This window comes from Pithys albifrons, chromosome 7, assembly GCF_047495875.1.
Source record: "Pithys albifrons albifrons isolate INPA30051 chromosome 7, PitAlb_v1, whole genome shotgun sequence".
Lineage (NCBI taxonomy): Eukaryota > Metazoa > Chordata > Aves > Passeriformes > Thamnophilidae > Pithys > Pithys albifrons.
In genome coordinates this window covers 39,608,244-39,621,155 of record NC_092464.1, presented here as the reverse complement: position 1 = coordinate 39,621,155, position 12,912 = coordinate 39,608,244, and the positions used below count along the sequence as shown (strand labels likewise).

Here is a 12,912-nt window from a genome sequence, read left to right as displayed (position 1 = left end):
CAGAAAAAATTTTGAGATTAATTTTTACTGTAATTAATATTGATGATTTAAAATATGCAATGAATGAATCTTATTCTAAATATACTCTGTGATTGTAGATACAACAAAATTGGACAGTGATGATGAGGATTCTGTTCCTGTTTTCTCATCATCTTTTGCCCCAAAACAAACAGAGACAATTCCAAGTAAAACAGTAGCTGCTAAAAAGGGTACGTATAGAATTGGCCTATTAGCCAATCCATCTATGTTAAGTCATCTTCACCACATTTGCATTGTCTTTTCAGTCGTCAAAGCAGGAACTGCATTCATTTATTTTGAACTCAGTGAAATTCAACATAGGATGTGAACTTTCTCCAGCTCCTTTATGTTACTAATTTCTTTCTTTCCACTGGCTACTGTAGCATCAAAGCTTAATATATTCCACATACGGAACTGGCGTTCAGCCTTGAATTAGTTGAACTAATGGAAGACTTTTAGCCTCAGGGAATAAATGAAATAAGATGACCCTGGGATTGAAGATAGTCTTCTGTAATGGATCTAAGTTATTTATTTTGAAGGAAGGAAAGCAAGTGCAAAGGAGGAATCCCCAAGAAATATTTATGTCCTAAGTAGGTGTCATGGTTTAACCCCAGCCAGCAAGTAAGCACCACATATTTGCTCACTCTCTCCTTCCCACTGGGAGTGGGGAGAGAATCAAAAAAGTAAAAATGAGAAAACTCATGAGTTGAGACAAAGGCATTTTAATAGGGAAAGCTAAAGCTGTGCATGCAAGCAAAGGAAAACAAGGAATTCATTCACCACTTCCATGTACAGGCAGGTGTTCAGCCATGTCCAGGAGAGCCCAGCTCGATCACATGTAACTGTTACTTGGGAAGACATAACACCATCACTCCTAATGTCTGTTTCCCACCTGCCCCTTCCCCAGCTTTTTATGTTGAGCATGATGTCATATGGTATGGAATATCACTTGGGTCAGTTGGAGTCAGCTGTTTTACTTACTGAAACAGAGGATGAAAGGCTCTCCTCAAAGTTCAGAGGTATAAATTTTTTGAATTATTAGTCAACTTTTAGAACTGGCATCTTGCATTGCAGAATTAAGAACAATTCCAAGAAGAGTGTCTTTATTATCTGGATTTGGTTCTGTGGTTGTGCTTGGATGTTTGTAGAAATAAGGGGGTTTTGCTCTGCCTGCCTTGAGTAATATTAGTTTATGAGTTGTAGTGCTACTTCTAAGAGGAAGATTTGCACTTGTTTCTAAATGGTAGATAGTGCTGTAATTAATGGTGAAAATAAGGCTTTTGCCTAATAGTAGTTTAAATAGGTTATAAAAATACTGTTCTTAGCACAAGATAGACCAGAGATTTTGTTGCTTTCAGATCTTTGCCTTTTTTCCTCTGTCTTTCAGATAATTTCCTTTTTTTCTTGCTGTTCCATTTTGTCTCCTACAAATGCATTTTTCCCTGTGCTACTGTGGCCTTTGTTTTTTAAAACTTCTTTTGACTGACTTGCATCTAAACTTTAGGTATTCATTTTTTCCAAGAAAAGTACTTCAAGGAAATTTGCAACAAAGCAACCAGTTACAATAGTTAACTTACTCTATTAAAAATGAGGAAAAAATATCTTGTGTTATATATTAGGTACCAGTGAACTGCAGCATCTTTTCATCCTCTCTCTTGATGCAGTGTCCAATTTAATTCATAAACTCTTTGAATCAGCAAATGCCTGAATGATTCTCATACACTTTCAGTTGGTAAACTTCTATAATATGGTAAATAAAAATTGTTTACAGAAATAGCTGATCTCTAATAGAGTAATCTTTAATGTAAAACTTCTGTATTGCAGTAAATACAACAGAGCACCGTGCATGCAGTAGGTAGGCATTGATACAATTTAACATTCAATCTCCTTCTTGCTCTCTGTTTTTTGAAGGTCTCCATGTGATGACTTATCATTAGCCTAACTTGAAACTCTAAAATACAGCTGTGATCTGAGTTTCTTATTAACCTTTACACTCACAAATTAGGTATAAACAGGCTCTCTTTGAAGCAAAAGTTAAATTTTTGCCTTCGGAGTAGCCTTAGGGACAGTCTCCCACTCAGTGCATGACAGTAAGACAGGTTGCTTTCACCAGTTTTCATCTCTTCTCTTCTTTTCTGCCCAGATTAGACATAACCAGTTTCATGATGACAGTTGACAGTGCAGAGATAACCTAGCAGGATTAGTTCATTGGTCATCTGGTATCCTTTTAGTAGTTTCCTTGAGTCTAAGTCTGTCTTCGTGGACTTAGCAGCAGCCTCCCCAACCCATTTTCTGGTAACGTAATATTTCAGCCACTCACTCTCACACTGGGAAAGTCAATTGTGTAACTGAAACAATTGTTCCAGAGTTATTTGATTTTCTGTGACTTCAGAGCTTGGATTTGTAGGGATGAAAAACTGAAACATTTGTTGAGCCTTGGTATCTGTACAGCCACACTCCCTTCTCAATGAGAAGAAATAAAAGAATAGGTATCAGTTCAGCTTCTTTTTAGACTTCAGTCAATTTGGGATGAAATCTCTTGACTTCTGGTGTTCACTATAGAGGATCAATAGACTGTTTGAGAGGTCTGTGGTTCTCATTCTTTATAGTAAGCCAAAGGGAAATCTGACAAGCAGCCTTACTCTTGATTACAAACAGCTGCTAACCTTGAGCAGCCCAGCTGCTGAGATTCTAGCAGTGAGACTACTCTTTGCATCAGCTGTAGGACTGATACCATACCTGGACGTCCTGCCAAGAACTTGGGCTTCCCAAGAGCCTGTGTACATTGATTGTACTGCAGACTTTGGTTTCATGGCATCGTACCTAGTGTGGACAGCTTGGCTGAGCTGATTGCTATCTAGCTCTTGTCAGAGATCCTTCACACTTGTGCTGGCATTAGGGATGGCACTTAAGGTAGTGGATAATACAGAGGGAAATAAGTGTTCTGGAAGCACTGGATTCTATTTCTTTAGCCACCAGCTAACAATTAAGAGGTTTGCTGTGCCTTGGACTTGGTGCTCTGCAGGCAGACTTCAGAGGAGTTAACCAGTGAAAACAGGCTTTGTTTCTAGGGAAGAACAAGTCTAATGTTTATGGCAGTGTGTCATACCTGTCTGTCATTCCCCAGTTATTTCCTTCTCCCCAGTTTCTTGTTTGTCAGTGAGAAGTCTGCCCCTTTTCTAACCATAGTTAACAAACTTGAGGACTCAGAGCCAGCTGCAGGTAGTTACATCTCATGGGATATGCACTTGTCAATGGAGCATAGTTGGCTTCTATCTGGTGTGCAGGTTTCACATGAACAGCACGAGGAACTGTGCGAGGCACCACATGTACTTGGCCAAAACACACACAATCCTGCAGGAGAATGTCTCAACCTCAGCTCCTCCACTAGATCTAAAATGAATCCTTTCTACAAAGATCCTCTCAGTCACAATTTCTCCTTGTCATCTTCCAGTTGATGAAACTTCTGAATCTTTCCCCTCCCTGCCCCTTAGTCTATGTTTCTTGTGCTAGTAAAGCTTTTTCCTCTATGAAGTGCTTCCTTGCCTGGTGGGGCCTACAATAATGTACCTTCAGATAGGACTTCCCCCTCCTTTACTGATAACTAGATATTTACTTTTGGTGATGCTTCTAGAAAATATGTCTCCTTCTTTCAGTTCCTGTGTACTTTTTTCAGGCTTACTAGTAGATCTGTGTGACTTACTTGTTTTTGCTTTATGCTAATACAGGTATTATGTCCCAGCTTAGATACCTAAAGAGACTATTTCAAGTTGCTGTCAAAAATGGTTCCTGACTTCCATCTTAAGCATTGTTTCTTCCCTCCCCAAATCTTATCTGAAATGCTGCCATAACGAACACCATTTTATTCCCCATTCATGAAGCCAAATGGCTTTATTTTTCTGTTGGCAGGGCCTACACTTGGACTGCCCAGTAGGTATTATTGCAAAAAGCTGAAAAGATATTTTGCAGTGACTCTCCAGTGGGCAGTTCAAGGCATCATAGCCAAAAAGCTTGTGGAGACATTCTCTTGTTCTTCAAACACATTCCTCTAATGGTACCATAAATGCAAGTTTGAATTCTTACAAATGTCCATATTCCTAGTATCTGGAGTTTTTACATGTGTCTATTTGAAGTATTTGTGGCTGATGAGGGAGTTGTATGCAGGTCAGTAGCGTATCTGAGGTTTCTGCAAAAGACTGACTGATTTGCAAGCCTATAGAACACATCATCTGATGATCTTAAGGGTTTTTTCTGACCTAAATGATTCCATGATTCACTTAACACCCACTGTGTGAACATTCCAAAGACCATCTTTTAAAGATGGCAAGACTATTTGTGTAACAGAAATGCACAGATATGTCACCTTCTTGTCCTTTCTCCTTTTCTGAAGTTCCTATTCACTGAGATTGGCACAAAACAATGTCACAGAGCCAAATACACTGTCTCCCAAACTTCTGCAGTAATCCTGAGGAAAGCTGTCCTGCAGTTGTAGCACTGTGAAGACTATCATGTCAGAAGCATTTTACCTGTAAACACTAAATCCAGATGTCTTCAAAGTATCCAACCTGGAGAACTTCTGTTGCTGCTTTAGCTACTACATACCACAGTAACCTGTTTTGTGCTTAAAAAGACGAAAAAATATTCAATCAAAAACACTGGAATGTACTGTATGCACCAATAGGTCTCGAAGCATGACACAGGAAACTTTCTGTTTATTTCACACAGTTTTAGCATGAAACTGAAGTATGTTTTCTCCAAGTGTTGAAACTGTTCATCTTGTTTTAGTGTCTGCCATTTGTGCTGTAATTGGAGTATCTAATACAATTTAATGCTTCTAACCGATACGTGAATTTAACATACTTATTATCTTTACCAGCAAAACTAGATGCGCCCCCTAAACCTAAAAGAGCTCCCAAGGCCAAGAAGGTGGAAACTGTAAACTCTGATTCAGATTCAGAATTTGGCATTCCAAAGAAGACTCCAGCACCCAAAGGTGAGTCACCTCTGTGCTCTCTGTAGCACAAGGGTTCACAATTATTATTAGAACCACAGTGGGTTATTAGTAAATTGATCACTAGTCACTTACTCAGCCATGAGTCTTTTCTTTCACACATAGAGTGTACTGACTTGTTGGCAAACAATGTGTGAACTTTTAATCTGACCTCCACTGTTGGGAATGCATTTAATAGTTCCACACCCCGCCTTTTCTCTTCAGTTCTACTGGATACTACTTATTTTCTATGATTCATTTTTTTAGACAGTAAAATTCTGGTAAGTAGCAGTTTCTGGCTTTTTAAACCAATTCTTCGGTATCCCAGTTCTGACAGTCCTCACAACACAGCACACTGAGTGGTGTAATCAGAGGAGTCTGTAAAGGATGTGTCAGTGTTAATAGTTAACAGTAAATTTGCTAAATAAGACACATGAACTAATGCTGTGTAATGAGTACAGAAGGTGACCAAGCACTGCAGCAGTCTAGAAGTTATCTGAGGTAATGAAGTCTGTCCCTGTCTTGAGCTGACAGTTTGAACTGTCAGGGTAAGTGGTAACTGTGGAAGAAGTATAAAAGATTTAAAACAGAAAATAAAAGATGCTGTATTTTACTGATGTTGTAAGGAAGCTTGAGTTGTAAACTGGATTTGAATTTTAACACAGACATACTAAAGTAATTTCACTAGTATTTTTTTTCATTTTGATAAAGTCTGAAGTTTATAAGGAAAAAAACAAACTAAAGAAAACCAAGTTAACTTGTAATCTCTCACCTAGGAAAAGGTAGAGGGGCAAAGAAAAGGAAAGCATCTGGTTCAGAAAATGAAGGCGAATACAACCCTGGGAAGAAAACACCCAAGTCCCCACCAAGCAAGGTGAGTTCCATCTGTGCTCCCTTCTTGTAAAAAAACTCCTAATGGATGACTTACATAAAAGGTGAATGTTCTTTACTGTAATTTGTTAATATGGTAATGGGTCAGGGGGGTTAGCTGTGGTTAGAAATTGAATGTTGGACAGGATTTCCTTCAATTCTAAAAATTAAAAGGGAAAACCTACACGCCATTACCACTGATTTGTCTTTTCTTTTCTAAAGAAACCCAAGAAGGCCACTTTTGACCAGGATTCTGATGTGGAAATCTTTCAGTCAGGCTTTGCCTCCGAAACTGCCCCAAAGCCACGGACAGGCCGGGCTAGAAAAGAAGTTAAATATTTTGCAGAGTCTGATGAAGATGATGATTTTGATATGTTTAATTAAGTGCCCAAAGAGCACACAAATGTTTTCCAACAAATATCTTGTGTTGTCCTTTTGTCCCCTGTCGCAAACTTTTGTACATTTGACTTATTTTATGTGATAATGTAATTGATGGTTTTTATTATTGTGTGTAGGCATTTTAACATTTTGTTCTTACACCTACAGTTTTATGCTCTTTTTTACTCATTGAAATGTCATGTATTTGTCTGACTGGCTTGTAGAGATGTTCTTAGACAGCTGTGCTAAAGCACATTTTAATTGTCATGGTTGCAAACAGCAAACCTGCTTTTTGAAATGAAGTTTCAACATTAAAAAATGGAAAACTATCCTGTCTCTGTGTGTGTAAAATTTGGACTAGAGGGACTACTTCTACACAGTTTTTAAAATAAATATATTTTATTCTTTGCCAGGAGACTCCATGGAAAAAGGTAAACAGTATATGAACATAGAAAGCATTGTTAAACAATCTCAATGTACAAACAGAGCCAGTGAAAGTACATCACAGACTTGCTAGAATATATAAAAAAAAATCCACTAGTGCTTTAAATGAAACCTAAGAAACTGACACTTTAAATCTGTTAACCATTCTACCACAGTTTTCACTCTGCTTCATGGTGATTTAACAAGGCCAAGAAGGCAGATTCTCTCCTTGTGTTTCTGGAAGTCCTAGCTGTACTTCCCTAGCACCTGGAAGGCTGGATAACCCAGCTGATTCCTGGCAGTTGATTCTTAAGGAAATACCGTAGACCCAGTAATTCAAAAGCTGTAAGTGAGTCTGTTGGTTATCATCCCATGAAGTTTCCCTAATGGCTTGTGAACAAGTAAACAAAAACATGGTAACACTGAAAAGTGTTTCTGCCTTGGAGGCTAGCATTGCTGTAGAAATGGAGCAGTTAATTGTGTAGCTAGATCACCAGCCAGCTAAGAAACCACCTCTTTAAAATTTAAAGTGACATTAACAGTGGAACAAATGAATCTGAATAACTGATCTGGCAGTTAATGCTGATACTGGTATCATTTCTGCTGGGGCAGTGAACTTTTGTATATTCTTTACAAGGAAGGAGATGCAAACTGAGGGCATCAAAGACAAGTTTTCATATTTAAACTAAATCAGACGGTCCTTTAAACTTCCTTCTCTGGATGTGTACAGTAGTCCATTTCATATGGTTGGTGTCTTGATCATTTTAGGAATGAGACAAAAGGAAAGCACCAAACATCCAGTATGGAGAGTACAGCCATACATTTGTATGTACAAAGTCATCAGAAATGCAACCAGAATTTGAAGTTTGAGATCTGTCTTGTCACCATGCAATATTGAATGTTCAAAGGAGAAAAGAAGCTTAACTATTTTTTTGCATGAAATGGCTGATTTAGAGTTTCAAAAGTTTGCATTTTCTATTTTAAGAGTTTAAACAGCAAGGAGTATATATATCGATACATATGAAAATTTCTTGGTCCTTGTTGAGTTTATCTATATATATATACACATATATAGATATATATTAAGTCCAGAAACTAAGCAGCAGTAAAAATGTTTTTCTTGCTTTTCATCCCTGTACATAAGGTAATAGGAATGTCTGAAGTAGCTGGAAAATGTCTTATTCCACCATAGGGGATTGACCGACACTGCTGTTATCCACTGAACTAGGTGAGATACTGGGACTGTGTTCTGCAGTATTTCCATTTGAGGTTGGTGTCAGTGGTTCATGTCCTTCAGAGTTTTCCAGCATTTCCTGAATAAGAGGTGGCATGGATCCAGGAATTTCCATTTTCAATGTAATGACACGTTCTGCACCTTTAAAAAGAAAACACTTTCCATGAGTATCATTCATACAATTTCTTTTTTATTAGCATTACAGTAGTAATTTAAGAGTATATTATTTTAGTAGATTTGGTATCTCCTTCTTTAGTTCTTGCATACAAAACTATGTAAGTGAATTCCTTCATTCACTACAAGAAAAAGGAGTTAGATGAGTGTTTCTTGACAAATTAATTCAAAATTATGACATAGCAACTGATGCTTCAATACAGGTAAACTGGATGAGCTTCTTAGTCTCATAGGAGGAACCAAAATGGCATTAAATTATACTGAAAAATTAAATTACACTCTGATCATATAGATGTCTTTAGAAACCAGAATAACATTTCATTTTCAATCTGTTCTGGGTCTGCACTGGCTGGTAAGTGTTAAATAGGTGAGGTGAATCCTACAAGAGAACTGCAGTGATGTAAGAACATTTCTTTTCGATAGAGAAAACTGAGAGAAGATGCAGAATTTAACAGAACATTACTTTTTATAAAAGAACAAATTCAGGCAAAAGGATACTTTTGTGGGGGTGAAGGCTGCCTTCTGTATTCTTCAGGCATCTTGTCTTGTGCTAATTAACCACCAAAGTATGCAGAAATACCAATACTGGTCACATCTGCCTTAGCTGAAGCTCTCTGGCCTTCTTTTGTGTAACAGTCATTGTATGCAGAGGTGGCTTTGCAGGTGAGTGCATGTATGATTAAACAAAATTACTACATCAATCCTGACTACTCAGCCTGGGAGCCAACACCTCCTACTTTAGGGACAAAAAAACCAACAGGAAGTCACAGAGTAGTGCCTGATGCTTCTAACATGTGTTCTTGAAAAGAACAGGCAGACACCTCCATTCCATCACAGCACAGTCTGTGTTTAAAAAAGAGTCAAGATCCTGCCTGATACTGGGCAAGCAGTAATAAGAGAACTGTGTAGGGTCAAAAAGTTACCGCAACCTTAAGAATTGAAAAAGTTTCTTAAATAACTGTTAGAAACAAAGAGACAAGCTCTGTGATGGGAAAGAAATTAACACAGAATGATGCTGTGAGCTTCTCTGAAAATCAACTGTAGTAAGAGCAGTGCTGATGAACTCATTTTAGCCATGTTAAACATCTGCTTTCTGCTGTTATGTCAGGTGCAATAAAGTGCTTGTGTGGTGTAGAGCCAGAGAAATTTTTCAGGTGTTGGAAACTTACAATTTAATTCAGGGATAAGAGAACTCAGAATATGAGAAGAACTCAGAACTGTCTTGCTTTAGTTCCACTAATGCTTCATCCTTGAGCTACAACCCCTCTAACGCCAAGAGGGTAGTTGTGTCAGGAACTCCAGGATAAGGACACATTCTCAGTCTTTTAGATTCACGCTTTCTTTGATAATTGCTTTCAGGGATCATGTACAATCCAAAACCATTATTGTCTAATGTACATCTTTTCAAATGAGACTCAAGACATACCCGCTCCTCCAGGACATCACCATTCTTTGTATGATTTAGTTCTACTATAAAACATTAATGATATAATTAAAGTTAAATACTTATGTCAGAATGAAAAGAAGCCTTTCTTATGAATTGAATATAAAAACACAAGAGTCATGTTCTTGTGAGTCTGGTAAAATGGATTTCCCACAAGGAAGAACAGTAGAACAAAAGGGTTCCCCTAAATATTTTTATAGCTCAATATTGCTCTAAGTTTCTTTTATAGATTCAGTTGGATGGAGCTTGCTTTACTTGAGAATAAACTGCAAGCTTTAGATAACCTGGTAAGTGGTTCCTTTTTAGGATACGTTTGCTTCCAGCGCTGGTGTTTCCCTTTCAAAGTACTTCTTTTGGTGGTTATAATTAATCCAATTAAATTGCTTACTTCTTTTTATAAACATAGCTATAATTTAATCTTTTAATTTGGATATAAATTGTTTAAAGTTGAACAGTTCAGGTTTAAATGTAAAACAAGTCTGTTTAGTTGAGTGAATTAACTACTGGGGTTTTTTATCCTTGAAGTCTTCCCGCAAACCATGTCAAATGAAATTAGTAATCTTTTCCAAAGCATAAATCCAACCTATAGCTGCAGAGGAACCTGTACATACAAGCTTTTGTGCATGTGGAACTGCACCAGCCACCATAAAAATAAGATTGTGAATAAAGGATACCTGTGCTTTAGAGAATGTATGTGACAGACTGTGTATGTTCCACAGGATCAATCAATCACATACAAGATTACACAAATGTTAAAACAGATCCACATTTGGGGAAGGTTAGTTCAGATTAGAGGAGCTAAATCTACAAAATTCTGGATCAAATCAGTTTTAAATCTTCATTACCTCAGACCACAGTTTAGTGGAATTTTGGTTCCACAAGTCTTTTCTGCAGGCTGTAAACAGCCTTCATTTTTTGAAAGCCATTAGTGATACAAAGTGCATGTTGATCCGACTCCCTTGTAAATATTAACAAAGGTTTCATTCAGAGTTTTATCTTGTCTTAAGATGACTAACAAAGATTTTATGCTAATGATTTAGTAACCTGCTTACACCTACAACATCATTTTCACTGTCAGCTGCATGAACAATGTAGCACCATGTATGTTTAAAGTAGAACCAATTTAAAGACAGAAGTTACATAAAAGATACAGGAAGAGAAGTGTCACAAGGACCTTTCTCAGTTGTATTAAAAAAATAGCAACTCAGGTTCTCTGGACAGTTTCCTCTGAAATGCCACTACTGCTGAGGTATTGGGAGACACTGTACCTTTTGCACTGATGCTTCGAAGATCCGTGATTTTCATTAAGATCTTTGGGAACATATGAGGCTTGTTAGGTCGTCTCTTTCGGATATAGATTTTCAGTGCTTCAAGTAAGGGTTCCTGAAGCTTATCCACTTTCATTGGTTCTTCAAGGTCCTGCCGGTCTGGAGAAAAGTATTGTATCACTCATATGATTTTAAGCTCCTCCATGTTCTTAATTAGAACTCCACAAATTCAATTTGTCTCTCCACCTAACAACCTACACTCTGCAGTGAGCATTCCATAGGAAAAGGATAAACCGTGGCTTTCTGAAATTGGATTACTTTTTTCCTTCATGACTGGAAAGGTTTGCCATTTGAGTCATCAAGAATTACCAGTTTGCTATTGTACCTTCCTCTCCAAGGGGAAAACACTCTGCTGCAAACAATATTTTGGAATTAATTTTATATATGTTGCTCATAAATTACCCAGGTATACATACAGATTACAGCTAATTTTTGTTATCGCTACTACAGTAAAGTGAGTTACCATCATGTTTCAGCAGATGGCAGTGCTGGCTTGAGTGACAACAAATGTCACCCCTAAACCAGGATGCACCAGTCACATATCAATGACATCTTGGAGCTCATCCATACTCTTGCTGGGTTACGGTCAGAGACACATAAAATTAGAATGATATTGTCCTAAATGTCACTGCCAATAAAGACTGACTCTTGTTTTTTAAAGATTCAGTAGTAACACCCAGTTTGTATTTCAACAAAATGGCCCAACTACACAAGGTGTGTTTACTGCTAGGCCAGATTGGAGAGGAGGAGAGAGACCAGGTGATCAGACTAAGAAAAACTTACAGAGGATTTTGGATGTTATCTGAGACTTTCCTTTTTGTAGTTAAAACCTATTATTTTACTTGACAATGCCCCTTTTGAGTTGTAATCAACTCCAATGTGGAAGCATAATACTTTTTTTTTAAAGGTAGTTATCACCAATGACATCCATGTGACTGTAACTAATGCATATATTTATCAGTAAAAGCTGTGTTATTGGGCTTTTGCTCTAAGAAAGCTCATTCATTTAGATACCCATGTACTGCGTAGCAAAAAATGCAGCAGCACCCCAGGTGATCTCCAGAGGTCCCTTCCAACCCCAACCATTCTGTGAGATATCTCAAATTCCTTTGTCAGGCAAATAACAGGACCAGTTGCTTGACAGAATGATTCTTTTTTTTTTTTTTTAAGTATCAATAATAAAACCAGTAACTATCACCAGCAGAAAATGAATCTTTATCATTACGTTGTTTATATAATATATAATAATGTTACAATTGTGTAAGTAAAAGAGAGCAAAACAGGTCAAACTAAAACAAGATCTTATCATGTCTGTCCTTTTCAAATGCATCTGAGTTCATGCTGTACAATACCTCCACAGATTAAGCAGATGGCACTAAGGAGACCTGTTTCTGTATCATCCATTTCCAAAGGCAGGAGCTGATTGGCAAAGGTGAACACGAGATCAGTCAGTGGGCCAAATCCAGCGTTGTGCATCTGAGTTCGGTTTAGGGTAAGGCCATCTGAAAAGGTCATGGTGTCTTGTTCTGGTGTATATCTTGTGCAAATTCTAAGGATCTGTGAAATGACAAAAAAGAAAAATGAAATCTGAAAAATTTAATTCATAAGAGGTTAGTTGCATTTTCTTGACATGGTGAGTGACTCCACCGAACTGCTGTAGTTGGTTATGTCAAAACAATCTGAAATCAAACTCCAGTTTGTTCATGTAAATACACTTCATTGACTGGGTATTTTTTCGTAACAGGAATTTAAGAACAGAAATTTTCCTCTGGTTATAAAATAAAACTTCAGTGCAATTCTCACCCTTTACGTCACCAGCATTGCCATTGCATCCACATAAACAGCTCTTTCATTAATCTGCCACCCGCACCTAACTATAAAATGCTATTGCACTGGTGATCTGATCCAACAAGATCTTAAAAGTATCTCACCTCCTGGAACACAGGCATATCCCACTGATTTTGGGAATCAGTTTGGCATGGCAGCACTTCTCTGGGTTGTATCTTTGGCAAGGACAATGTTACTCTGCAGTATCTTGTGTGAGTGAGAACAG

The 12,912-nt window shown here is 37.6% G+C and overlaps 2 protein-coding genes across 8 annotated transcripts in view; one reads left to right on the top strand and one right to left on the bottom strand.

Moving 5' to 3' along the window:
* The window catches only part of TOP2B (DNA topoisomerase II beta), a 63,534-nt gene extending 56,949 nt beyond the window's left edge, over window positions 1-6,585 (top strand). For 2 of the 3 annotated variants that reach the window (XM_071561111.1, XM_071561110.1), the window contains exons 33-36: window positions 99-209; window positions 4,895-5,011; window positions 5,785-5,882; window positions 6,101-6,585. In XM_071561111.1, coding sequence (XP_071417212.1) covers window positions 99-209; window positions 4,895-5,011; window positions 5,785-5,882; window positions 6,101-6,262 — 488 coding nt within the window. In that variant the 3' untranslated portion in view covers window positions 6,263-6,585. The remainder of the gene's footprint in view (window positions 1-98; window positions 210-4,894; window positions 5,012-5,784; window positions 5,883-6,100) is intronic. The other variant, XM_071561112.1, reaches the window with a different exon arrangement.
* Window positions 6,586-6,640: 55 nt separating this feature from the next.
* The window catches only part of RARB (retinoic acid receptor beta), a 323,973-nt gene continuing 317,701 nt past the window's right edge, over window positions 6,641-12,912 (bottom strand). For all 5 annotated transcript variants that reach the window (XM_071561104.1, XM_071561105.1, XM_071561106.1 and 2 more), the window contains 3 exons: window positions 12,212-12,416; window positions 10,800-10,958; window positions 6,641-8,054 (listed from right to left, as the gene is read on the bottom strand). In XM_071561104.1, coding sequence (XP_071417205.1) covers window positions 7,858-8,054; window positions 10,800-10,958; window positions 12,212-12,416 — 561 coding nt within the window. In that variant the 3' untranslated portion in view covers window positions 6,641-7,857. The remainder of the gene's footprint in view (window positions 8,055-10,799; window positions 10,959-12,211; window positions 12,417-12,912) is intronic.